Source organism: Podarcis melisellensis (genome assembly GCF_964234715.1).
Source record: "Podarcis melisellensis genome assembly, chromosome: 3".
NCBI classification, from domain to species: Eukaryota; Metazoa; Chordata; class Lepidosauria; order Squamata; family Lacertidae; genus Podarcis; species Podarcis melisellensis.
Window position 1 is genome coordinate 114,950,493 of NC_138530.1, and position 25,462 is coordinate 114,975,954.

Below are 25,462 nucleotides of genomic sequence, written 5' to 3' on the forward strand. Positions count from 1 at the left end.
CTTCAGGGTTTCAGTCCTACCTGGAGATGTTGAGGATTGAACCTGTGACCTTCTGCAAGCAGAGAGGGTGCTCCAACACTGACGCTCCCTACAGCTCCACCCTCCACAATGCTTCTCTCTTAGGGCTTGTCCACACTTATCTTTTGTCCCACTTTTTCCAAGCGCAGGTCCACGCTTAAAAGCTCTTGTGTCCCAAGCATTTTCTTTTTTTGGTCTGAGCTTTCCCCACTTTTCAGCATTCAATTGGAGCAAATGTCAATTTGGGTTTTCCATGGATTGCTATTTGCTCCAACTGAGCTTTAAAGAGCGGGTTTTCGCACGGAGCTTTAAAGCGCAGACCATGCCTGGAAAGAGCGGAGGAAAGGGAAGCGTGGATAAGCCAAAAGTCAATCATTCCCAGTGCTGCCAGACAAAAAGTGCCTGGAGGGGTGGATTGTAGGAAAGTAAGTTGCTATGGAGAGAAACTTTAGCTCCCCTCACAGGAACACAGCAAACTGTCTTATAGCTTGTCAGACTGTTGGTCAATCTGGACCCAAATTGTTTACTGACTGGTAGACTGCAACCCAGGGTGGATCTACACACAGAGAAAAAGACCACGCTATAAATAAGTCAGAAATTAAATCGTTATAAAAAAAACACCCTATGTAAAAATCACATAGGAAATATGTTTGTTCTCTGGCGCCATCTGGTGTTACACATTCAAAGCATTGGTGTTGGTTTTTTTTACCAATGTAGCTGAGTCACTTTAACTGGAGATTCTAAGGATAAGCTGTGCCATAACATCATCAAGATTGGCCCTTGATAACTGACCTACAGTATACAGCATCTCTCTTTCATTTTTTAGGTTCCTGCCTTTTAGGAATTCTATACTTCATTCACACTGTCAGCTTAAAAAAAAAAAATCTTCTGAAATGTATTGCTATGAGTTTGTGGGGAGGAGGCAGGCAAGCTAATTCCTGCACAGATCCAGCACAGATTCAACTGCTGGAATAGGCAAGCCAGCCTGATAACGGCCCACTAAATATGGGAATGGCTCTGTGGCAAAGGACAAATGTGTGGGCCTCCGTTTCTCAACGTTCTGTTAGTCAGAAAGACAAGAGGCTGGAGTTGAGAGGTGAGTGATGTGAGCTAGAAGCTGGATGCAAAAGTGGCAGATTGGAAACACAGAGAGAGAAAGAGAGAGAGCGCCATGGCTGATTTCTGCTAGGATCCAAGGCTGTGGCTATGGGAGACGCAGGACATTCTTGGCATGTTAATGCTGTGAGCCCCTCCATCATAGGCTCAGCTTGTATATATGTGTAATTAAACCATATATCTTAAGGACACTACAGTCTCCACAGTACCTTGTTGCAAAGGAAACACAAGCTGGAACCCCAGGAATCTCCCACCACTTGGAGACTGGAGTGGTGTGCAACAGTATGCTCCCCTCAAAATATAATATTCAATTCATGCCACCAACCACCTGCACAATAATGTGTGCCCTAACCACACACCAAGTACTTACACAATCCAGTCGACAGCCAATATGAGGGAGATGTCATTGGTGGGAAGTCCAATTGCCTCCAAGATAATAGCTATGGTGAGAACGCCTCCCGCTGGGATTCCAGCAGCTCCCACGCTGGATGCAGTTGCCGTTACACTGTCAACGGGAATCAATTTTGGTTACTGTTGTGCTGCAATGGCACATATGCATAAAAATGCCAAAGGTTTCCTTTTATGTCTAGGGATATTTCTTCCTTCCCACATGTTGGCACAACATGGTCCAGGTAAAAAGGTAAAGGACCCCTGACAGTTAAGTCCAGTTGCAGACGACTCTGGGGTTGCGGTGCTCATCTTGCTTTACAGGCTGAGGGAGCCAGCATTTGTCCCCAGAGTTTTTCCAGGGTCATGTGGCCACCATGACTAAGCCGCTTCTGGCGCAACGGAACACCAAAACCAGAGCAGCACACGGAAATGCTGTTTACCTTCCCGCCAGAGGAAGGTCTACTTGCACTTTTTGGCATGCTTTCAAACTGCTAGGTTGGCAGGAGCTGGGACCGAGCAACAGGAGCTCACCCTGTTGCGTGGATTCGAACAGCCGACCTTCCGATCGGCAAGCCCTAGGCGCAATGGTTTAGACCACAACACCACCCACGTCCCTATGTTCCAGGTACTTAGATGTAAAAACAGAAGTCCTTTTTTGCAACACAGATGATTCATATCACCATTGTGAACTATACACTTACTACAAGCACTAGGTTTAATTTTGTTCATCATGGTCTCCATTTGCATCACACTCACAATTCAAAGTGGATATATTTCTCCACGCTGTATTGTGCAGATCTGAATCACTGTTGTGCACACTCGGCTTAATTATGTATCTATTTAACTTATTTCTTAAATTTGTAGCCTGCCTTTTCACCAGACGGTGCTCAAAATAGCTAACAGCGATACAAAAAATTAATAAAAGCAAGCAAAAAAGAGGAGGCATCAATAGAAACAACCAGTTAAAACCAATGGCAATGTATTTATACATCAGCTTAGGAACAAAGGCTTTTGCCTCCATGCAGAAAGCCACAGAAATGGGGTTAGCTTGGTCTGCCTTGGAAGGGAGCAAGTGGCAGACTTTGGGCTCTCAAATTTCAGTGGCCCCCTGTGTGACACTAAAATTCAGTGCGCACCCAACTGCCACACTCTGTTCTACATCATTGTTGTGGTCCCCTTGCAGTGCTGGTGCCCAGTGTGGCCAAACCGGTCACGCTACCCTGAAATCGCCTCTGCAAGATGTCCCAATTTGGCCTCTTTCGCCCAACATGGGGCTCAAATCCACAACCCTGAGATCATGAGTCTCATGCTCAGACCTTCTGCCCATCTGAGCACTTATTCACAATTGCAAAATATACCGTTTTCTCACTGGGAGGAGAAAGTTGCTGATGTTTTCAGCACATTGAACCCAGACTACCCATGAAGTGGAACACTGTCCATGGGGTGCTGTCTTAAGAGGACACTATTTTCTGCCTACTCCACATGCAGACTCCTGTGCTCCCACCCCCAAAGAAGGTCTGAGGGACCCTCCCTCCAGAACAGCATGTTGAGTGGCGCTGGACACGACCGGCAGGACTGGTGGAATGCTTACTCCTGTGGATCTGAGTCCCTTCCGCAAACGAAAGCTCCTTCATCCACAGAAGGGAAAGCCTGGATTTAACCCACCACCTCTGTGACGGGCACACGTTCTAAATAGTACTAGCAGTGCAACCAAGAAAGCTGCAAGAAGGCAAGCTGTTTCTCTCTTGCACCTTTACAGCTAGATAACTCCATTTATTGCATATCCACAGTGGAGCTATCGCTGCATTCGGCCATCAGAAAAAGGCAGCTCTGCATTGCAACTTACAGAATGGTGAAGATCTGTCCGCTATTGAGCTCATGGTTGTTCAGCTGGGCAATGAAGATAGCAGCGACACACTGAAAAATGGCAGCTCCATCCATGTTCACCGTGGCCCCAATGGGCAGAATAAACCTGCTAATTCTTTTGTCTATTCCATTATTCTCCTCGATGCATTTCATCATGGATGGAAGAGTTGCAGAGCTAGATGTGGCCAAGAAAGGATATCATCATCAGGTCTGGCAATGTATGTAAACCATTAATATAAACATTCTAACAGCTGGATCTCTCTGCCAGCCTAAACATATTGCGCAGCATTCCAGGTACATGCCGTTCCAGGGTAACCCGGGAACTGAAAAGAGCTCCACGTTCCGTATTTCCAAAAGATACATCCAAGTCTTATAAGAGGAAAAATAAAGGGCAGTCTAGGGTACATTTTAAAATTGCTGTTTCTGTTTCAGAGCTGTTATGACTAGTTTAAGCAAGACACTAAGAATTTAGATTAGACTGGATTTCATTATTTGTCTTGGTGGCCAAAAGCAGACGATTTGCACCTCAGCTATCTCACACTATTAGGGAGGTGCGGCTATTTTCTCTGGCCCTTTAAAACTGGTCAGAGCATTCCTAAGTGGGAAAGGGAGTGAAGAAACAGATCATTTACAACTCCTGGCTTCAGCTGCCCACGATGGGTGTTCGCCCAATTGTAAATGCCGCCCACCTGCTTTGAAACTAATAAGAGGAAATAGCTATGTCAGTCTCAAACTGGCATAGCTTATGAGCCTGATCTTGGAGCTTCTTGGAGGATCTTGGAAGACTTTGGATCCAGTGGAACCAAGGCTGCCTCTGGCCTGATCCTGAAATGCCTTATTTCAGGGCCTAACTAATGGCTACTACCATTAGCAGGTCTACCCCTGCAGAGCTTTCTGTTATGTACTGAAGTTCTCACCCTGGGCCAGCAGGGGGATACTGTAGATAGTTATGCAAATAAGGGATTGAAAGTGACGTTCAGTGATTGGATAGTTTTAGAAAATTGTTACAGTTACATTGTAGTGGAGCTCTATATAAGCAGGCTGACTGAACCCTTCAGCTCAGTTCTGTCCTGGCCTGTGAATAAACAAGAGCTGTTTGAAGAATCACTGTGTCGTCTCATATGTTCACCCACAACTTAACACTTTCCATGTGCAAGGAGAGAGGGGCCCTTTGGTGGGCACCCCCGCTCTGCTGGAGAAACTTCACCCCATCTTAAATCTCTTCAGCCAGTGGATCAGGAGGGCAGGATTACTCTGTCAAATTCTGACAGCTATATTAGGGTATATAGACATGGGACATCCAAATATCATTCTAAAAGCCTGTGTGACATTTTGAGAAATTAGACACCCATAAGAGGGTTTCTTGCGTTGCAATAAAAGCTATGAAAATGACTAAGCAGGTCATTAACCTAGAATTATTACCCTGAATTAGAATAATGCTATTCCCATTCCACATATAAAAGCTTACACCAACCAACCTGGAACAAGTGGCAAAAGCTGTTGCAAACGGCGTTATAAGTCCTAGCAGAAAAGTGAAAGGGTTTTTGCGTGTAATTGCAAAATAAATAAGTGGTAAAACGACCAGTCCATGGATGAAGTGGCCCAGAATCGAAGCAAATATATATTTCCCAAGGCTTGTCACCAGCAGCATGATGTCGTCCATTTCCACTATCTTGCTTCCAACAAGAAATGTAATGCCAATAGGTACATACCTGCAGGGAAGTACACATTCAACATTAGTAAGGAACAAGGTCTTTAAAGTGTCGTAAACCAGAGCATATGAAGAATGTAACAGCCATGCCATACAGAACAAGTCTGGAATAACATTCTAATTAAAACATTTGACTAAGGTTTGTTCTTTGATGAGCATATTTCTCCCCACAAACAATATTACCCTTTCTGCATTGCCTACATTTCCCAAACCCTTATATTTAAGGCCCACCCTCATTATTAGTCAGCTTCCATGCTATGCTAAGTCAGCCCCGCAGCACTGACCCAGCTCAAATGGGGTGGGGGAAGATCTGAGATCTACAGGTAAAATATCTGTGCTCCCACAGCAAAACTGTCACTGTCTCTTCCTCTCATCTATTGTGCAAGGGACGTCATATTAATGCTGCTGTTTAAATAAGTGTGTGGGCCTCCTAAATACATAGGAGCAGAACAAATTGATCCAGGCTTACAAAAGGTCCCAGGTTCACTCTCTTGCATTTATTGGTATGGCCAGGAAATTTTCCTGTCTGATTCCCTGGGATGTGGTTGCCAGACATATAGACAATTCTGAGTAAGAAAAACCAATGGTTTCACTAAGCCTAAAAGCAACATTATTTGTTTCTAAATATGATTTGAGCATGAAACCTAATGAAGTTGATGTTTTGAATCCCACTTTAAAAAAAAAACAACCAAAACTTAAGTGTTTGATCTTTTAATCTATAGCAGGGTGGCTTTTCTTCAATTTGCTAATTAGGATTTCAAAGAGGGAGATAATAAATTCCAGAAAAGGAGAAAAGCAGCCCTGAGAATTTCTGTTCATTCCAGGGTCAAGCTAGAATTGAATTGAATTGAATTGATCTTTATTACGGCCATTGGCCCGTCACACAACAGTTTCCCATACCACCATAATGTACTTGAACCTCCAAATTTAAAACCGCCAAAACTTACAAAAAAAAAAAAAAAGACAAGAACCAAGCAAAACAAAAACAAAAGACCAACATCATACATTACAACAAATTTGTAGCATAAACATCGCCCTCTGCTCATAAATTGATAGAAGACATCAATGGTGATATCACCTAATTACATCCTAAAGCATAGATCATGGTTTAAAGGGATTATCCGAGCCACACAGGAGTCCGTTTCTCTTCTTTAGGGATAGGACGCTGATCAAGAATCTGGCAACCATGAGTGATCTTAGGGGGTCATCATCATTTAATAGATATCTCAATTTGGCTTCAGTCGTATCATCGGCAATTCCCTTAAGATATTGAGCAAGAAACTTGCTCCTGGCCGATAAGTGAAAAGCACAATCAAGAATTATGTGATGCAACGATTCTGGTGCCCCACAATTACAATCACATAAGAGCGATATCTGTCCATTGGAGAATCTATTTCTCAGCACGTTCGATGGGAAGGTGTTGAATCTTGCCTTTACAAAGGCATATCTATGAGCTGAGGAAGTTAAAGAATTCAAATAGTTTGGGAGCCTTAAGAGGGGTAATAAACCAAGATTTAGAGGTGAGCAGGTACCATTGCCCAAGATCATTTTCTGCTGCAAGTCCATCTCCTCTAGCTTACAGGTTACTGTTCTTTTAGCTGGAACTATATCCTGCTCTAGTAATTTGGATGGGGAGATTCCCATTGCCATTATTTTCAGCTGTAATTTTTTTACCCATGGGCTCTGGAAATCATCTCTCCACATACATTGTATCAAGTACAAGTTTGGGAGATTGTGCCATAGAGATAACCAGTGACAAAGTATGTGCTTCCACAGAGCATTTTCCAGGGATACAATATTAAGTTCCATGCGTAACGCTGTATTACTTACACAGTTGGGCAGTTTCAATATCCCTCTTAAAAACTGATTTTGAATGACCTCCAGGTGAGATAGGTTGGCAAAAGTCCCCCAAATTGAGATGGCATAAGCAATCGTCGGGATCACCTTGGCCTTGAAGACTTTCAACGCCGATGGGATATGAAGGGCCCCATCGGTGAAGAAGAATCGCAAGATCGCCAAGGAGATAGATTTGGCTCTATTTGTAACATAGGCTACATGGGCCTTCCATCTGAGGTTATGTTGTAACCAGACTCCCAAATATTGGAATCTATAGACTTGTTCGATGACTCTCCCATCAATTCTCCAATTATGGAGTTTCCGGCTCTTTGAGAAAATCAGGATCTTAGATTTTCCATAATTAATTGTAAGGGAATTTGCGTGACAGTATGATCCAAAAATTTTTAGGGCCCTCCTGAGACCTACTCTAGAAAAAGAAAGAATGACTGCGTCATCCGCATATAGTAACAAGGGGCAGCGATAAAGTGCTAGGCGGGGTGCATGAATCCTTTCTTGGGCCTCTATCAGGGGAGTCCTCATGTCACTTATGAACAAATTGAACAGGAGTGGAGCCAATATACAACCCTGTCGGACACCTCTGTTAATGGGAATTGAATTCGTGAGATCACCCTCCGGGGTGAATCTCACTCTGGCCGCTGAGTTCTCATGGAGTTTGATTATTAGCCAGAGAAGCCTTCTGTCGATGCCCCAGCGGGTGAGTTTTTCCCAGAGGATGCTCCTGGGGATACTATCGAATGCTGCCTTCAGGTCAATGAATGCCACACAGAGTTGGCCACCTTTTGGGGTGGAATATTTCCAGGCAAGATGCTGTAAAATTAGAATATGATTAATTGTTGACTGTTTTGGGCGAAATCCGGCTTGTTCGGGCCCAATTAATTTTTTCTCTTCGGCCCATTGGATTAGTCTGTTCAACAGGGAGCGGGCATACAGTTTCCCCACTATTGAGAGCAGGCTGATGTTCCTGTAGTTCCCCGGGTCATCTGGTGAGCCCTTTTTGTGGATTGGAACGATAACAGCGTCCTTCCATACTTCCGGAATCATTCCAGAGTTGTTAACTGCATCGAAGATGTTCGCCAGGACCTTGGCCCACCAGTCTGCGTGGTATTTTATAGCTTCTGCTGGGATCAGGTCTGGCCCAGGCGCTTTCCCTGTTTTAAGGTTGACGATCAGGTCATGGATGTCTTCCGGATCGGTAGGGGACCAGAGGGGAAGCTGATCTTGAAATTCGTCTCTTGTGTTGACGATACAGTCAGTTGTGGCAAAGTAATTTTTTAAATAAGATTCCCAAACTGGGGCGGGAATAATAGTTAAAGGGTATCTTTTAGTTCTTTTATTTACCAGGAGCCAAAATTGTCTGGTGTTCCGTGATGATGAGGCTTCTATAATTGCCCGCCATTGATTCGCTTGCCATTCCAGTCTGGCACCCTTTTGAATTTGCTTGTAGGCCGATTTTGCTTGGAAATATTCTTTTGGCAAGACCGTTGCCCCAGAGGCTTTATACTCTTTGTAGATGTTACCAAGAAGTTGTCTAGCCTGTTTACAAGCACTGTTGAACCACAATGCACCTGTCTTCCTTTGTGTTCGATTTATTATATGCGTCGGGACAGAGAAAAAAGACGTTAGATCTTCCGACAGATTCGAGAATAGTCTTAGGGTTTGGTCGTAATCATGATAATCCTCAATTAATCCTGAATATGCTTGTTTTAGTCCTTGTTGTAAATATGCTGAGAATTTTTGAGCATGAAGTTCGGACCATTTTACACTTTTGACTTGCAGTACTGGGTTCGTAATCAAATGTGTTGGATGTCTGTCTCCATCTGGGGTCCAGTCTATAGTCATTGTGGCGACCAACGGTAGGTGGTCGCTCAGTTGAATATTTTCAACTTTAAAATGGGAAAATTTGGGGAATATATCATGAGATACCAGCATATAATCCAGGACACTGTTTGCAGAGGGGCTTATGTATGTGAACTCACCCGGTATGTCAGGTGGGCAGTTCCCGTTTAGAATCACTAAGTTTAGACGTAGTACCAATTGGTAAAGAAGGGTTCCTGCTTCATTTACCCTTTCGTCTTTGGAGAGTCTTTGATTGTGGAGGGAGAGGTCATTAATGAATTCAGGGGTTATCCACCATTTGGCTTTGGTTAAGGACTCCCAGTTTGTTGCAATGCGAGCATTGAAATCCCCTGCTATAACATTGGGTATATTGGGGTGTTTGGAGTGACAAAGAATAAGATGTTCCTCCAGGATTCCCCATTTATTGTATAAGTCAGCAATGTTGCCTCCAGGAGGAAGATAAACATTTGTTATAGCAAGTTCGAAGTTTTTCCCCGTAATCAGGGCTGTAATTGCAAGGGTGGAAGCATTTACAAGCGTGAGTTTTGCCCGTATTTTCAAGGAAATTGCTATGACTAATCCTCCACTAGGCCGGCCTCCTTTAGTGGACGGGCATGCTGGTAATGATATAGCATCAAACCCATTAATATTTACTCTCCCCTCTTCCCATGTTTCCTGCAGGAGAATTACTTGGTGTGAGTTTATTAGTTTTACAAAGTCTGGGTCGAATTTTTTCCCCTTCCAACCTGCTATGTTCCAGCTTAAAAGGGAGAACGGGGGAGAGTTTGGCTGAGGTTTGGGTAGTCACAATGGAGAAGGGGGGAACGCTGATCTTGGTGGGTTGTCAAATTTAAAGAAGTCAGTAATTTTCCTTTGACTAATGGTAGATGACTTCTCTCCTTTTGGCGCAGGTGTGCCTCTTGAGCTATTGTGAATATAGATAATATTTGATGTTTTTAGCTGTCGGGCCCAACTAGGCCCTGAAGAGGCTCCTGCCAAGTCCGCTGGAGCTGTCCTCTTTGGGGATCTAACCGATCCACTTGTGATCATTTGGTTTATATGTCCTGCTGGGTCTTCAGTCCACTCTGTGGTGACTCGCGGCACTGTGGTGTCTTCCTCACATGATTGTTGGATTTTTGGTGGAGAAGCCTTACTTGAGGTGGCCACTACCGTCTCAGGACGTGGATGGTCTTCGATGTATGTTGATTCCAAGTCCGGCATGGAGGGGTGAAGGGACAACGATTTATCCAGGGGGGTGTTATCCTGAGTTCCATTCTTGGATCGGTTAATCACAGAGGGAACAGATAAGTCTATTAAAAGCAGGGATGAGTTACCAGCGTGAAGGGGAGGAGAAGAGTCTGCCTCCAGCAGTGGGACCTTCCCATCTACTGCAGAGGGCACCTTATATGCTGGGTATTGGGGAATTGTTGTTTCCATCTCCATGGGGCATGGCACCGCTAAATTAGAGTGGGTATCGTTCGTAGGAACTCCGTTGCAGGCGATCCTTAGGAGCTGAAGTTTAAGTAAATCCAGCCTATTTATAATATCTTGTTGTTCCATCGCTGGTAACTCTCCAAAGGAGGCGATGAGCTCTCTTTCCTCCTGGGGTGTCAAAGAGTTACTGGCACACTCGTAGTGTTTGGTTGTAGGAGTGGAGTTACTATGAGACTGGCCCAGACATGGAGTGTACAGCTCAGCCCTCTTTTGTGGTTCAGGGCGGGAGGGTTGTACCGTCTCCTTGGTTAATCCCTCTGATAGGAGGGGTCTAATTTTGGAATCCATGAAAACTCTCGTTGGAAAAATACCAAGATTATTCAAAAAAACTTTTTGCTTAATAATAAGAGAGGGGATTTTTGCAGAGTGGAAAGCCAGCATCACTCTCTGATATCTGTTCTGGCTAACTAAGGGAAGCACAGCACAAAGATCTATTTGTGATGCCTCGAGTTTTAGAAGCCATCTGAGGTGCTCTTTAGTCCCATGTAGCGTTGTCCAACTTAGGTCCCTTCCCCGGAAGGTTAGGGAAATCTTCCTTGGATGTAGAATCAGGGATTGGCGATTCAGTGCGGGGTTGAGATTGTATTTGCAGTTCTTCATACAATCGGTGTTTGGTGGAGCTTTCTGCCGGCGCAATGGAACATCTACTGCCCCCTCTTGGGCTGTCTGTGCCGGCTGGTGATCCAGTTTTTGCTGAAGACTATGCAGCTGAGAGGATAGGCCATCAATTTTCTTAAATATACAGTTTAGAGTTCTAATTATTAGATGGAGTTGCTCGCATCCTGTGCAGTCCGATTCGGCTACCAATTCCTCCTTTGGATAGGGACCATCCCCATTTGTGTTACCATTAGCGTTTCCAATTTGTAACGTCTCAGGGGCCTCATCTTCTGATGTTGTTTCAAGGGCAGTTAGAGGATCGAAACGATTTTGAGTTGCTATTGAGTAGGTACATTCTTTGGGGCCTCTCCCTCCTTTAGGTGAACCCTTCCTTAATTGCTTAGGCCTTGGAGAGGATAATGCCTCGTCAGAGTCTCTTGGACGTTTTCCATGGCCCATAAATCAATTTTGCAGGAGCTGGGGAGCTCCTTAAATCCTTTAGTCTTCCTCACAAGAATACTACCACTTCCAGGAGAGTGGTGCCATAAAATTACTCACAGTAAGGCAGTCAGTTCAAGCCTCTTCCTTCCCCTTTTCCTTGTTCCTAGGATTTTTGAGACAGCTCGGTTCCAGCAGTCGGGCAAAATTCACTTCGTAGTGTGCAATAAACTAAAAGCTAAAGGAAAGAGCTGGTCGACAGGGCAGAGGATTTATGCCCAGGAGAACCTTTCACTTATCTCTTCCAGTTAGGGAGGCGGCGGCAGCCGTGGCGGCAAGTCCGGGCGTCGGAGCCACCCAGATAAAAAGAAAACAAAGATAAAACAAGTAGCGGGATACTAAAAGATACTAAAAGACAGCCAGCACAGCCAGCAGATCATTAAAACTCACGGATAAAAACAAGGGAGGATAAAAACCGCATAAAACCACTTAAAACTTTGATAAGAGTAAGCGAAATTACTCGGAGACTACCTTCGCCGCCATGTTGGATCCTCCTTTTTCGCAAGCTAGAATGTATGCCCATAATCTACAAAGTGGAGGATTATTTGATGACTGATTAACTTGGAGTGTTGGCTTAGCAATGACAAAATGATGGTGCCACCTATCAATTGCTTTAATATTACAAAGGCATTATATTTAGGAATTGCGGGGGTGGGGGGGGGAGAGGAATCCTACTCAGATTCCAGAGCAAACACACCTGATTTGATCTGGGCAGATCATGGCCCAGAAAACATTAATCAATCCACAGTCCAGTGGATTGCTTTGCAGCTTTGCAAGAAGGTCCATAAAAATGTTTTGCGTTTAAACTCCCAAAAGTAGGGCATCCATAACTTGGACTGACTAACACCCAGGGCTCCTTGTGCTTTGAATGCTTTGAATTCATATACAATGTCACACAAGAATATATCACCAAGGGCAACTGCTCCACATTAAGTAGTGTAAAGAAGCAAATAAATAATTTCTGTAATTTAAAGTAGTCTTTTTCTTTACAATCACTTGTGTGCACATCAACTTGTGAGTCAACGGTGTTCTGGTATAATCAGCGTTTCTTCCCACAAATGGGCTTAACTATCAAGCTGTAGAGTGAAATCTTAACAGTATACAATCAATAGTTTAGAAAACTGGGCAAATCTGTCCCTATATGCATCTCTCCCAAGGCCTTCTTGGTAGTGGCGCCCGCCCTGTGCAACGCCCTCCCATCAGATGTCAAGGAAAGACTTTTATAAGACATCTGAAGGCAGCCCTGTTTAGGGAAGTTTTTAATGTTTGACTTACTATTGTATTTTAATATTTTGTTGGAAGCTGCCTTATTGTGGAGCAGTTGTCCTTGGTGATATATTTTTGTGTGACTTTGCATTTTGCTATTATATCACTAGCCTGTGTGTTGTTGAATTTGTATACAGCAAGTCCTTTTGGGAGTGATGGGCTCTGACAATGTTCTGTTACTCTCAGGGGGAACAGTATGGGAAGAAAGCATGGCTGCCCCCAGTGTTTACGCTGAGAACTTGGGTGGGCCAAACTTTAATGAGCTCATCCATCCCTAATTATCCTTGGAAGTAAAAACCTTAAGCTGCTCTAATACAAATCACTAATGGCAAGTACTAACATAAAGGTCTGGTTTCTAAGGTCATATGTTCTACGAGATTCATTCCATTGCTTACGGACCAAGCCCAACATTGGACTGCTGAGAAAAAGCTTCTTAAGAAGATGCAGGCATACACCCTCTAAAACGATGAATTTCAAGTAAAGCAGTGATTATGCGTGAAGTCTGGCTTCCACTTTCCCTTTTCACCTGCAGTCAAATAGTCTGAAAATGACTGCTCGATAAGGGGTGAGCCTGCACAACATCCAGGTTTACTGTCTCACTGTGAACACCTTGTTTCAAGGAGGATGCTCAATCCCTTAAAGCATGGGTTTTATGTGGGAGACTAGGGATAACCACTTAACAGATTTTATTTGTAAGACACTGAAAGAAACAAATAGTTTTCAGAGCGGACTGTAAGCCAATGTGGTGTAATTAGTGGAGAAACTTTTTTTTGTACAGAAACCTTCAAGGCAGAGTACCCTATCACCCACATCCCTTCTCCACCCTATTCCAAACCCCTATTTTTTCCCTAAACAAACCAGCTCCAACTTGCACCTTCTGAACATCCCACCTTCCCCAAGACCTTCCTTTCCTCTTACTTTAACATTCTGTCCTCCAGAAAATCCCCCCTGGTGGTGGTGCTGACCTTTAAAGCCCTAAATGGCCTCAGCCCAGTATACCTGAAGGAGCATCTCCACCCCCATCGCTGTGCCCGGACACTGAGATCCGGTGCCGAGAGCCTTCTGGCAGTTCCCTCACTGTGAGAAGCCACGTTACAGGGAACCAGGCAGAGGGCCTTCTCAGTAGTGGCGCCCACCCTGTGGAATGCCCTTCCGTCAGATGGCAAAGAGATAAACAACTATCAGACGTTTAGATGACATCTGAAGGCAGCCCTGTTTAGGGAAGTTTTTAATGACTGATGTTTTATTGTATTTTTAATCTTTGTTGGAGTTGGGACATGGGTGGCACTGTGGGTTAAACCACAGAGCCTAGGACTTGCCAATCAGAAGGTCGGCGGTTCAAATCCCCGCGACGGGGTGAGTTCCCGTTGCTTGGTCCCAGCTCCTGCCAATCTAGCAGTTTGAAAGCATGTAAAAGTGCAAGTAGATAAATAGATACCGCTCCGGCGGGAAGGTAAACGGCATTTCCGTACGCTGCTCTAGTTCGCCAGAAGCGGCTTAGTCATGCTGGCCACATGACCTAGAATCTGTATGCCGGCTCCCTTGGCCAATAAAACAAGATGAGTGCTGCAATCCCAGAGTCGGTCACGACTGGACCTAATGGTCAGGGGTCCCTTTACCTTTACCTTAATCTTTGTTGGAAGCCGCCCAGAGTGGCTGAAACAGTTTTTAAATAACAGAATCATGTGTAGCAGCAGGTCCCCCGTACATTTCAAAGATCCTGCATTTCATATGGCATCTGTACTGCCATATAAGTGATGGTGTGCTGCTGTAAGAACTGCATTAATACTTCTTAGGCTGGTTCAGACTTCATACCTGTAAACTAGAAATGTCTATGTGGGTACGTATACATGTAGTTTTGCCAGTTCCCCAGTACTGGAACACCAAAGGAAATCCCTAAAAATTTTATTTGCATGGGCACAGAAAGAAGATATGCGATACTGTTATGATAAATCCAGACCCATCTCATAAGTACATAAGAAGAGCCTGTTGGATCGGGGCAATCTCCAAGTTGGCCTGTGCCTATATTTAGCCGATATGTACTACTTTTGCTGATGCTGACACACAAAATTGCCAGAGAGGATCGTCCCAAAGTACACTCACCACATAATCCAAGATACTAAGACCATGGTTGCTTCGTTGAAAGAATTAAAGAAACGGATGAGTTCTTCTCCTTCAGTGCCAAGCTTTTTTAAGGCAACTCCCAAAACCAGAGAAAACAGGACCAACCCCAAGATATTCATTCCTTCAATATCCGTGCCAACTGGGAACTGTGAAATAATACATAGTTGTAATATTAAATATATTAGTGCTAAACTCCAATTGTATGAAATTAAATCTTTAGGTCAGTTTTCCCTTTCCCCCTCTTTTGATATGAACTATGGCAGGTCACAGAATGGATAGAAGATACATGCAAAATATTGTAGAAACACCAGGAGACAACTAGAAACAGCCAGTCTCTAGAATTAAATGTAAAACCTTGAACAGAAAATATTGTTTCCAGGAGAGCTCAGAATAAAGACAGTAGAGCCTCCATCGTTCCCAATCTCGAAATTTAAGGGATAGTGCTTTGTCACGGGATCAACCCCTTCCCACTCAGCCCACCTGGTCACAGCCTACTCCATCCAGCAGTGACCATTCCTATCATATAGTTGACATCTTGAAATTCTTCTCTATACACTGACCTGCAGACCAATAGGTTAAGAATTACTTCTATATCTGGTTAAATTTTGTGAAAGGAAAGACTGTGTTGTATGTGCATTGACTAAAGGCACACTGAGCCCCTGCCCTGCACATGTATTAGACATAATGTCTGAATGGAGTCTGCAAGCGTACATATTGCACACATGTAACCTCTGTGCAGATGTTCAGGTGACTGTGCATGTATTGGGGGTTCTGCAGGCACAATCCCAAATTGCCCCCATATGTTTGATTGGTGCATATGTTGTCTGAACAAAACTTACATAATCAAGAGAGATAATCAAAAGCAAGAATAAAACACAGGCATGCTTGTGAAATGTTATACTGTTCATTGTACATCAGGGTAGGGTGTGTGGGTGTGTACAGTGGTGCCCCGCAAGACGAACGCCTCGCAAGACGGAAAACCTGCTAGACGAAAGAGTTTTCCGTTTTGGAGGCACTTCGCAAAACGAATTTCCCTATGGGCTTGCTTCGCAAGACGAAATTGTCTTACGAGTTCCTGCAGGGTTTTTCCCCTCCCCCCCCCTTTTCTAAGCAGCTAAACCGCTTATCAGCTGATCCGCTAAGCTGATAAGCCGCTAAAAGCTGCTAAAAGCCGCTAAACCGCTAATAGCGCTAATCCGCTAAGCTGTCAATGGGCTTGCTTCGCAAGACGAAAAAACCGCTATACGAAGAGCCTCACGGAATGGATTAATTTCGTCTTGCGAGGCACCACTGTATTCAATTGAGATGTTCCAGTTTTCCATGTGTCCCAAGAATCCAGCTCTGCTAAAGTGGTAACTCAATATCAAATAGAATATTGCCTGTTACAATCCATTTCAGGCTAATGCTGGATTGCACCTATCAGAATCCTAAGCGTACCTCTTCAGGAACTTATTTTTGAATAGACATTGACCATATTATTATTATTATTATTATTATTATTATTATTATTATTAACTGAATTTATATACCACCCTGTACCTGGAGGTCTCAGTTCACATAACAAGTTCTGATGTGGCACCATGCTAGAACCCATGGAAACACACACACACACACACACACACACACACACACAGAACTATCCATGGGGCAATAACCTGCCAAATCAGAGATTATTTAGAAATATTTTGTTCATATCTTAGAGATGCTCTGATTGTCAAAAAAAAAAATCAAACTATTTAAAATAAGAAACAAAATGAAACATTCAAGAACTAGCAAGGAAAACTGTTCAAAGTCAGAAACAGCTAGCCAGATTTCAGGGACAGCCTAAGGCATATCATGCTGTGTTTCCAGTGTACACAGGACTCCATTATACCAGAGCACCAGGAGATCAAAACATGAGAAAAGGATTCCACATTATCAAGCGTCCAAAAGCCACATTAAAATCTTACAAGAGAAAACAAAAAGAGGTAAATGGTTTCAGTGTGTGCGTGTGTATTTCAAATATAATATAAACCCAGTACAGCACATATTGGCTCTTGCCCTTTGTAGCTTAAGAGTTTTCACACATGCCATCTGAACTGGAATGTAAACAGTCCTATTACAGTGGTACCTCGGTGTACGAACTTAATCCGTTCCAGAAGTCCGTTCTTAAACCGAAACCATTCTTAAACCAAGGCACGCTTTCCCTAATGAGGCCTCCCGCCACCGGTGCCCTTCCACCGTTCAGCTTCCGTTCATAGACCAAGTTAAAGTTTGCTAACTGGGGCACTACTTCTGGTTTTGCAGAGTTCTTAAACGGAATAGTTTGTAAACAGGGCTGTTCTTAAACCGAGGTACCACTGTACTCTGATTGTATTTGGACATCATACTAAGCATAGATTTCAAGCGTCCCTTATTTGGCGGGAAACTCCCTTATCCCAGCGCCATGTCCTGCTGCTGTCCCTTATTGATGATGTCCCTTAAATTTCCTGGGTTTCAAAGGAAGCAGCTCCTCTCCCTCCCTCCCTGCTGGCCAGGGAGGAGAGGGCTCCAACTGTGTTGCTTGGCTGCGTTGCTCACCCAATAAGGAGTCTAAGAACGACTGGGGAGTGGAGCTTGCATGCCTTGTGCTGATCAAATCGGCCACGTTGCCTGGGGGCTCGCCTTTGCTCAGCGCTTCCCAGAGGAGAGGTGACGGTGGTTTTTCTTGAGGCTTGGGGGTTTGTTTGGCTGCTGGCTGGGCTTTCTGCCTTTGGCTCGGAGGGGCTCAGAAGTTGAACATTCCTGTACCCGGAAAATCCCTTATTTTGGCTGCTGATCCCTTATTTTTGAGGCTGCTGGTCCCTTATTTTCAAATCTGTAAGTTGACAGCTATGATACTAAGACACGTCAAGTCCCAAGCAGGCCCATCTGAGGCAGCCTCAGCATGGATACTGAAGTCCCCCCAAACTACCATGAAAGGATTCTCCAACACCACATCCAAGACTACCACCAGCAGCTTAGTTTGGGAGTTTGTTGCGCATTGGGATGAATGGTACACTAACAACATCCCTGTTCTGTCTCATTGCCCCAACAACACAAACAAGGCATCACACCCAGACACAGTGCAGATAGGTCTCCAGGGAAAAGATATGGAATGTTTATGGATGAGTGACATAAACTGGGCTGGTGCTGCATCAAGCACCTGAGAATGGGGCCACCCAGTCAATTCACCCAGGTTTCAGTTATGCATGCCAAGTCATCTGCAAACAAATAATGGATAACAGATGTTTAACTGGCCAATATGGCACAACCTTAGCAACCGAACTTTTAACAAATGTGTTTTATATAGTTTTAGACTCTAAATATGAAGCATCATGTCGTTTCACAATTTCCTGGAAGATCTGGGATTCCAGCAGGCTGGTTGCTCCTCCACAATCAGCAAACCCTAGTAATGGGCGAAAATGTGCCTTTCCCCCCTTTAAGTGACACAAAGGAAGAAACAGGCTGATTTGCCTATCCCTCAAACCTATCCATTCTTAAGGAAAACAGCCCTGAGTGCTCACTGGAAGGACAGATCCTGAAGCTGAGACTCCAATACTTTGGCCACCTCATGAGAAGAGAAGACTCCCTGGAAAAGACCATGATGTTGGGAAAGATGGAGGGCAGAAGGAGAAGGGGATGACAGAGGATGAGATGGTTGGACAGTGTTCTCGAAGCTACCAGCATGAGTTTGACCAAAGTGCAGGAGGCAGTGGAAAACAGGAGTGCCTGGTGTGCTCTGGTCCATGGGGTCACGAAGAGACGGACATGACTAAATGACTAAACAGCAACATCAACTCTAGGGCTGCAAGAACGGCCTCAGGTCACTGCATAGAGATTGCCCTTGTGTTTGACAAAGGATTAAAAGACAATGTTCTCTGAGAGTGCTTAATTTTTAAAAAAATCACACACATTTTGAAGCCAAAAGTCCAACTCTAAAGGAAGGATTTACATCCACATATTAAGATCTATGCGAAACCTTAAAACGTGAGAGGTGAAAAACAAAACGATTGCTTACCTTTTCAATCGAAGCATTTCCAACAACTGAAGTTCCATTTATCACTACTGCGTTGTAATCAGTAATATACTGTTAACAATAAAAAAAAAAAATAGATTAAATATTCTATGTAGCATTACAGAGGTATGCAAGTTCATTGTTATACAGCAGCCTTTCCCAGCTTTTCTGCCTTTCCAATGCTTTGGTCTACAACTCCCACTACCATGGTCAATAATCAGGGACAGTGGGAACTAAACTCTAAAACATCTGGAGGGCAGCTGTCTGGGGAAAACCGCTACACAGCTTGCGAATTCACATCCAGAGCTTCATACATATAATAAGGGAAACCATCACACACATTGGTACAAATAAAATTAACACATTTGTCAAAATAGTTTTCTTTTACCATTTCAAGCCTAGAGGTAGCCTAGGAGCTTTTTCTTCACTGGTACTTCTGAACATTCCCTGACCTTCAATCTTACATACACTGGACCTAGCAACAAATCCCATTGAATTCAGTGTTATTTACTTTTGTAAGCATGCCTAGGATTTATATAAATAGTAAATAATAATAATAATAATAATAATAATAACAATAATAATAATAATAATAATAATAATAATAATAATTTATACCCCACCCATCTGGCTGGGTTGCCCCAGCCACTCTTATGTTATTATGTATCTTATAAAGACTTTAGGAAGATTTAATTCTAATCTAAATATTGTATGAGGAGGGTGAAATTAACACAAAACCATTGCTTACCTTTTCAATGGTAACATTTCCGATAGTTGCGTTTCTTACTATGGCTTTATAATCGGTGGCATACTGTAAATGCAAAAGGATAAACTGAGTCCTATTTGGTACACTGGTAGACAGGTATACCAACTCACTGTTAAGACAGCTTATAAACATCTCAGATCTCTTACATGTAATTTTGGAAACTGCTACCCGCATTGATTAGGCTCTACTGATATTAAGAGGTCAATTTTGCTCTCTTAATATCTTTGTGTTGTGTTTTGATGTGTGTTTTGTAAGACCCTTTGTGAAAAATGTTTCTTAAAGAGCAAGTGAAACATCTTTTAAATTCAACAAATAAATAACATTGCTTTCGATTTGTAGTCCCCTATATCCAGCTTTTCCTGTGATTCAATGGTAGGTTACGGCTGCCATATGCCCGGGATTTCCCGAACATTTCCGGGCTTTGATGGATTTCCTTAAAAATAGCTCAAAAACGTCAATTAATTTTTGGGGAGATTTGGAAAAAAGTGAGGGGGGGCTCAACAACTTTTGTGTCCGGACTTTCATTTTTTGAAATATGGCAACCCTATTAGGTGCTCTATTTTCTCTTGGGATGTTTTCCTGCCCTGCCCTTGGCTGTAAAAGGTAAAGGTAAAGGTACCCCTGCCCGTACGGGCCAGTCTTGCCAGACTCTAGGGTTGTGCGCTCATTTCACTCTATAGGCTGGGAGCCAGCGCTGTCCGCAGACACTTCCAGGTCACGTGGCCAGCGTGACAAGCTGCATCTGGTGAGCCAGCGCAGCACACGGAAACGCCGTTTACCTTCCCGCTGGTAAGCGGTCCCTATTTATCTACTTGCACCCGGGGGTGCTTTCGAACTGCTAGGTTGGCAGGCACTGGGACCGAGCGACGGGAGCGCACCCCGCCGCGGGGATTCGAACCGCCGACCTTTCGATCAGCAAGTCCTAGGTGCTGAGGCTTTTACCCACAGCGCCACCCGCGTCCCTTGGCTGTACCTGGATATTATTTGTCTCTTTTGACAGAGACACACTGGTGGCGCATGTACAATGTTTGAGGAAGCAGTACATCCAGCTTGTGTCTGGGCTCACTGTCTTCTGCTTTTTGAAGTAGTTGTGGATATTTCTTTGTAAACCGCTGTGAGGTTCTTTCTTTTTTTACACTCAAGCCGTATGTGTGTGTTATGAAAGAAATAATATCCATAGTTAAGCAAATAAAAACAGCTCTGCTTCTTTGCTTTCATTCCATGGCAACCTTATACAGAAAGCCCTTATGCCTTTCTTTCAACCTTCAACCAATCAAAGCTTCTGTTTCCCAATACATTATTTTAAAGCTAAAGGGACCCCTGACAGTTAAGTCCAGCTGTGGCTGACTCTGGGGTTGCGGCGCTCATCTCGCTTTATTGGCCGAGGGAGCCGGCGTACAGCTTCCGGGTCATGTGCCCAGCATGACTAAGCTGCTTCTGGAGAACCAGAGCAGCGCATGGAAACGCTGTTTACCTTCCCGCCGGAGCGGTACCTATTTATCTACTTGCACTTTGCCGTGCTTTTGAACTGCTAGGTTGGCAGGGGCAGGGACCGAGCAACGGGAGCTCACCCCGTCACAGGGATTCAAACCGCCGACCTTCTGATCGGCAAGTCCTAGGCTCTGTGGTTTAACCCACAGCGCCACCCGCATCCCTGTTTCATTAGCTAACAGAAAGGACTGCAGTTTATCAAGCTAGTATTTGCTGACAAAAATGCAAAAAAGTGATAGGCAGAATGTTAAATGCATGTATGCTAAACCAAGCAGAGAAGCATGAATTACACAGGAAGAGTTTGAAAAAACTCCCAGTACTTGCCAGCATGCAATGCTCAAAATAAAAAAAGCGAGCCACATGCAAACTAGCACCTTTTCCTGCTAATGGAGCAAGGGTTCTGAAACTACATAAAACTTGGTTACTCAAACTGCAGCCAAGTAACCCCTTTTGCATGTCTAAGGAATGTGGGAGAGCTATAAAAATACAAGGTATTGATTGGGAGTTTAGGACGAGGAATGACAAGGCTATGCATAGAACATAATTAAAGCTGGAATAGTACTGTAGAAATTGGAGGCCAGGAAATTGAACTATTGAAGCAGTGGGACCACAAGGAAAATAGCTGGCATCTGCATCAGTAGAATTATGAACTAATCAATCAGATTGTCAGCCCAATATTTTGGTATATGAACTGACAACAATAGGGGTTTTTTTCAACCATAGCTTCAAGGCAATGAGAACTAACATGCACTTTACAATTCTAGTCTAGGCATTGTAAAGTTATGAACTGGCTTTTTAAAATGCAACTTCCATGTTATGAGTGGTGCTGTTTTATTGCTTTTAGGATATTGTATTTTTGGTATGTTCTTCACTGAATATCACTCTGGAATCTACACAGATGGGCAGTTTTGAAAAGAACCTTCTTTTGCTATACCTGTCATGACAGTGTTTATAATTGAGAAATTAGTGTTCAGTATTAAGAAGCTGGTAATGTGAAGATTTGCCCTAAGGTCACATGATTCAGACAGTTCCAAAGCATAGAAGTTGCTGCACATGTTTGTTTTAGAGTCTCTGAATAATAAAGTTGTTTCAAGCCGTTACTCATTCCTCTAGTTTGTCTGTTGATCCAGAATAATTACATGACATCTGAAATGCAGAATGAGGAGCAAACTAAATCAACTGAAAGCAGTTTTCTGGATGTACAGCTAGAAACAAATGATAAGAAATTGTGGGAGCCACACCCAGTGAAAGCAACAATATCTGTAAGTGCCGCTAAATTGGAGAAATTATTATAAACAGGAATGAATATGTTTCAACTATCACCAAGCCTGCAGTCGTGAGGGGATATTTCAGATGATTGGAAAAGGTTTAGACAAAGGTTTGAATTCTACCTGGCAGCAATGGGAGAAGAAGAGAAAACTGATAAGATCAAATAACTTTTCTACATGTTGTGTAAGGTTGCCATATGTCCTCTTTTTCCAGGGCACGTGATCTTTTTCAGAATTAAAATTTCCGTCCAGGCAGATTTTTAAAAATTGGCAAAATGTCCAGGTTTTTTTGTTTACAGTAGCCCAAGAAAAGAATTCTAGTGTGTTAGACTCAGATCTAAGGCACCCAACTAAGCTAGTCTGCAGCAGAGACTCACAACAGAGCAGCATGTTAAACTAACTACGTACTGTACAAATCCCTTCTCTTGTGGCTGAACTAAAAGGATATTGGCTCAGCTACAAGATCTTGGGGAAGGAGTCTGGGAGGGCAAGAGTTAACCTCCTCCTGCCCTTAGGGAGAGCACATATGTACATGTTAAACAGTTTATTAAATTGTTCTGTGCACACTTATGTTCACAAAGATGTGAACATGAGCCCAAATACTTTCATGTGGCAAGTGAGGGAGCAATACAGTGCTAACTTGGGATACGAACAGGATCCGTTCCGGAGCCCCATTCGCATCCCAAATGGAACGTAAGACGCGACGGCACATTTGCGAATGGGTGGGTCGCATTCCGCCGCTTCCGCCCATGCGTGTGACGTCATTTTGAGCGTCTGTGCATGCGCGAGCTGTGAAACCCGGAAGTAACGCGCTCCGTTACTTCCAGGTTGCCGCGGAGCGTAACTCGAACGCGCTCAACCCGAAGCACATTCAACTTATGACTATATCTATTCTTATTATTTTGTTGTTGAAAAGTTAAGAACATTGCTACTAGCGATATATATCACAGCTTCTACAGCCTACATTTAGTAGGAGTATTTAAAATTAGAGTTGTCAAAGTGATGTGTAGTTAAAAGTAGAAGTCGGAGAATGTGTCCTCTTTTTTGCTCTTCTAAATATGGAAACCCTAGTGGAAGAGCAGATACTGAACATGTATGCTAACTTTGTGTTTGCTCAGGGTGAGAATATGAAACTAAAAGAAATAACTGATAAATTTGAAGAATATAGTATGCCTAAAAAGAATGATGTTTCTGAAAGAAATGTGCATTCAAAAAGCAAACTATTGATCAGTATGTTACAGAACTAAGGAGGCTGTGTAAGAACTGTAGTTTTGGTGACTTGAAAGACTTTCTGATAAGTGGTGGAAATTGAATTATTTGTGGAATCAGAGGTAATGTTCTCAGACAGCAGCTGCTGCATGAGGGAGATCTGTCAGGTATATGTGAGATAACATTCCAGTTCAAGAAAAGGGAGAAAAATAATTCTGAAATAGCCAGATTCTGCCAGCGCCACAGAAATACATCATGGTAATGTCAGAATGTCCATTGTAGTAATGCTAGTGGGTAGCTTCTCATCAAGAGGTTATGCACTAGATAAAAAGGAAGAATTCAGTGCTGAAATTCTTCCATTACTGTAGTCTGTCTTCATCACGTTGAAATTGCTAGATATCCAAATTCATTGTGCCCTCCACAACATTTGTGCAAACAGTCCTCTTTTAAATCTGAGTCTACACATTTCCGCAACCCCTCATTCATCTTGATAAGTGAACTACTATACTTAGTTGAACCACACTATGGGATAAATTCAGTGACTATTTAAACTGGTACATAAACAGTAACAAGCAAATGATCAGTTGCCTTGATTTTAATAATAATAATAATAATAATAATAATAATAATAATAATAATTTGTTTTCTTAATCATCCAGGATAAAGAATTGTAGGTACTATTATGTCTCAGTGGAAGTACCGTATTTTTCGCTCCATAAGAAGCACTTTTTTCCTCCTAAAAACTAAGGGGAAATGTCTGTGCGTCTTATGAGCGAATGTGTGGTCCCTGGAGCCAAACTGCCCAGGGGCAAAAAGCAGATCATGCTTTTTTTTTTTAGAAAGGGGGAAGGGGGTGTTGAAACGAAGCCGCTGAGCAGCTGGTCGGCAAGTGATCAGGAGGGAGATAAGGGAGGCTAGCGATACAGGAGGCTGCCTGGAAGGGGGGAGGTAAAAGCACATGGATCCTCAGGATTTTCGCATTGGGTCACCCCAAATTAACCATCAGATCACATAGCATGTCCATGGCTACAGCCTGCACCAACAAAATCATGCACCCACTGTTTCGTGGGGCCACAATGGCGCAAAAACATGGTTACAAAGCACAGATTCACATGGATCCTCAGGATTTTTGCATTGGGCTACCCCAAACTCACCGTCAAATCACATGTCTGTGGCCATAGCATGAACCACAAAAATCATACATCCACTGTTTCATTCAGAATATTTTTTTTTCTGGTTTTCCTCCTCTAAAAACTATGGTCTTATGGTCAGGTGTGTCTTATGGAGCAAAAAATACGGTATATCAAAGACATGATCCCCTTAGGAATTGAGTTGGGTTTCTGTTTTCTGTTTCTTGGTCACATGCTTCAGAAATCTCAGTCCAAAAAAAGAAAGGAAAAGGCATATGAAACTCACCGATCGAAAGGCTGCTGCAACAAGATTTGCTGGGAACAAGTTTCTGGGTGAGCAGGAACCAAAAAAAAAAGGAAAAAGAGAAGAAAAACAAAGATTAGAATTTAATGACAGCTTATCAACTTAATTATTTCTTTTCACATTAGTACAACATTATGCCTATATAGTAGGATTAGGGCATTAATTCAGCATTAACAATGTTGTACAATGCCATATAATCACTTCTTGCCTCAATCTTATTAGGCCTCAGCAGACACACTTGCCGTTGCAGAATACAGGAATGAACTAGTTGAATCAATAACTATTTTCTCAAAACTCTCATGTGACATTTCCCCACCATTTGGAACATCCAACTTTTTAAAAAGAGCCATCATCAAACTGGCATCCTGGGATCCCACAGATGTCATTAGGTTAGTCCCTTGGCCAATCCACTGAGTCCAGACGTTTCTTAATACTTCTCCAAATACTGTAATGTCCTGCCTCAATCTGCAAGGAAGCACACTCTGCTCCAACTCAGCATGGCAACA

At 43.2% G+C, this 25,462-nt stretch overlaps 1 protein-coding gene across 1 annotated transcript in view; it reads right to left on the reverse strand.

Annotated features, from left to right (window-relative positions):
• The window catches only part of SLC1A4 (solute carrier family 1 member 4), a 36,263-nt gene that overhangs the window by 3,724 nt on the left and 7,077 nt on the right, over nucleotides 1-25,462 (reverse strand). Inside the window, exons 2-8 of the mRNA XM_081906296.1 lie at nucleotides 24,939-24,981; nucleotides 19,537-19,599; nucleotides 18,792-18,860; nucleotides 14,753-14,919; nucleotides 4,869-5,102; nucleotides 3,371-3,565; nucleotides 1,505-1,639 (exon numbers count right to left, since the gene is read on the reverse strand). Of these exons, the coding sequence (XP_081762422.1) occupies nucleotides 1,505-1,639; nucleotides 3,371-3,565; nucleotides 4,869-5,102; nucleotides 14,753-14,919; nucleotides 18,792-18,860; nucleotides 19,537-19,599; nucleotides 24,939-24,981 (906 nt within the window). The remainder of the gene's footprint in view (nucleotides 1-1,504; nucleotides 1,640-3,370; nucleotides 3,566-4,868; nucleotides 5,103-14,752; nucleotides 14,920-18,791; nucleotides 18,861-19,536; nucleotides 19,600-24,938; nucleotides 24,982-25,462) is intronic.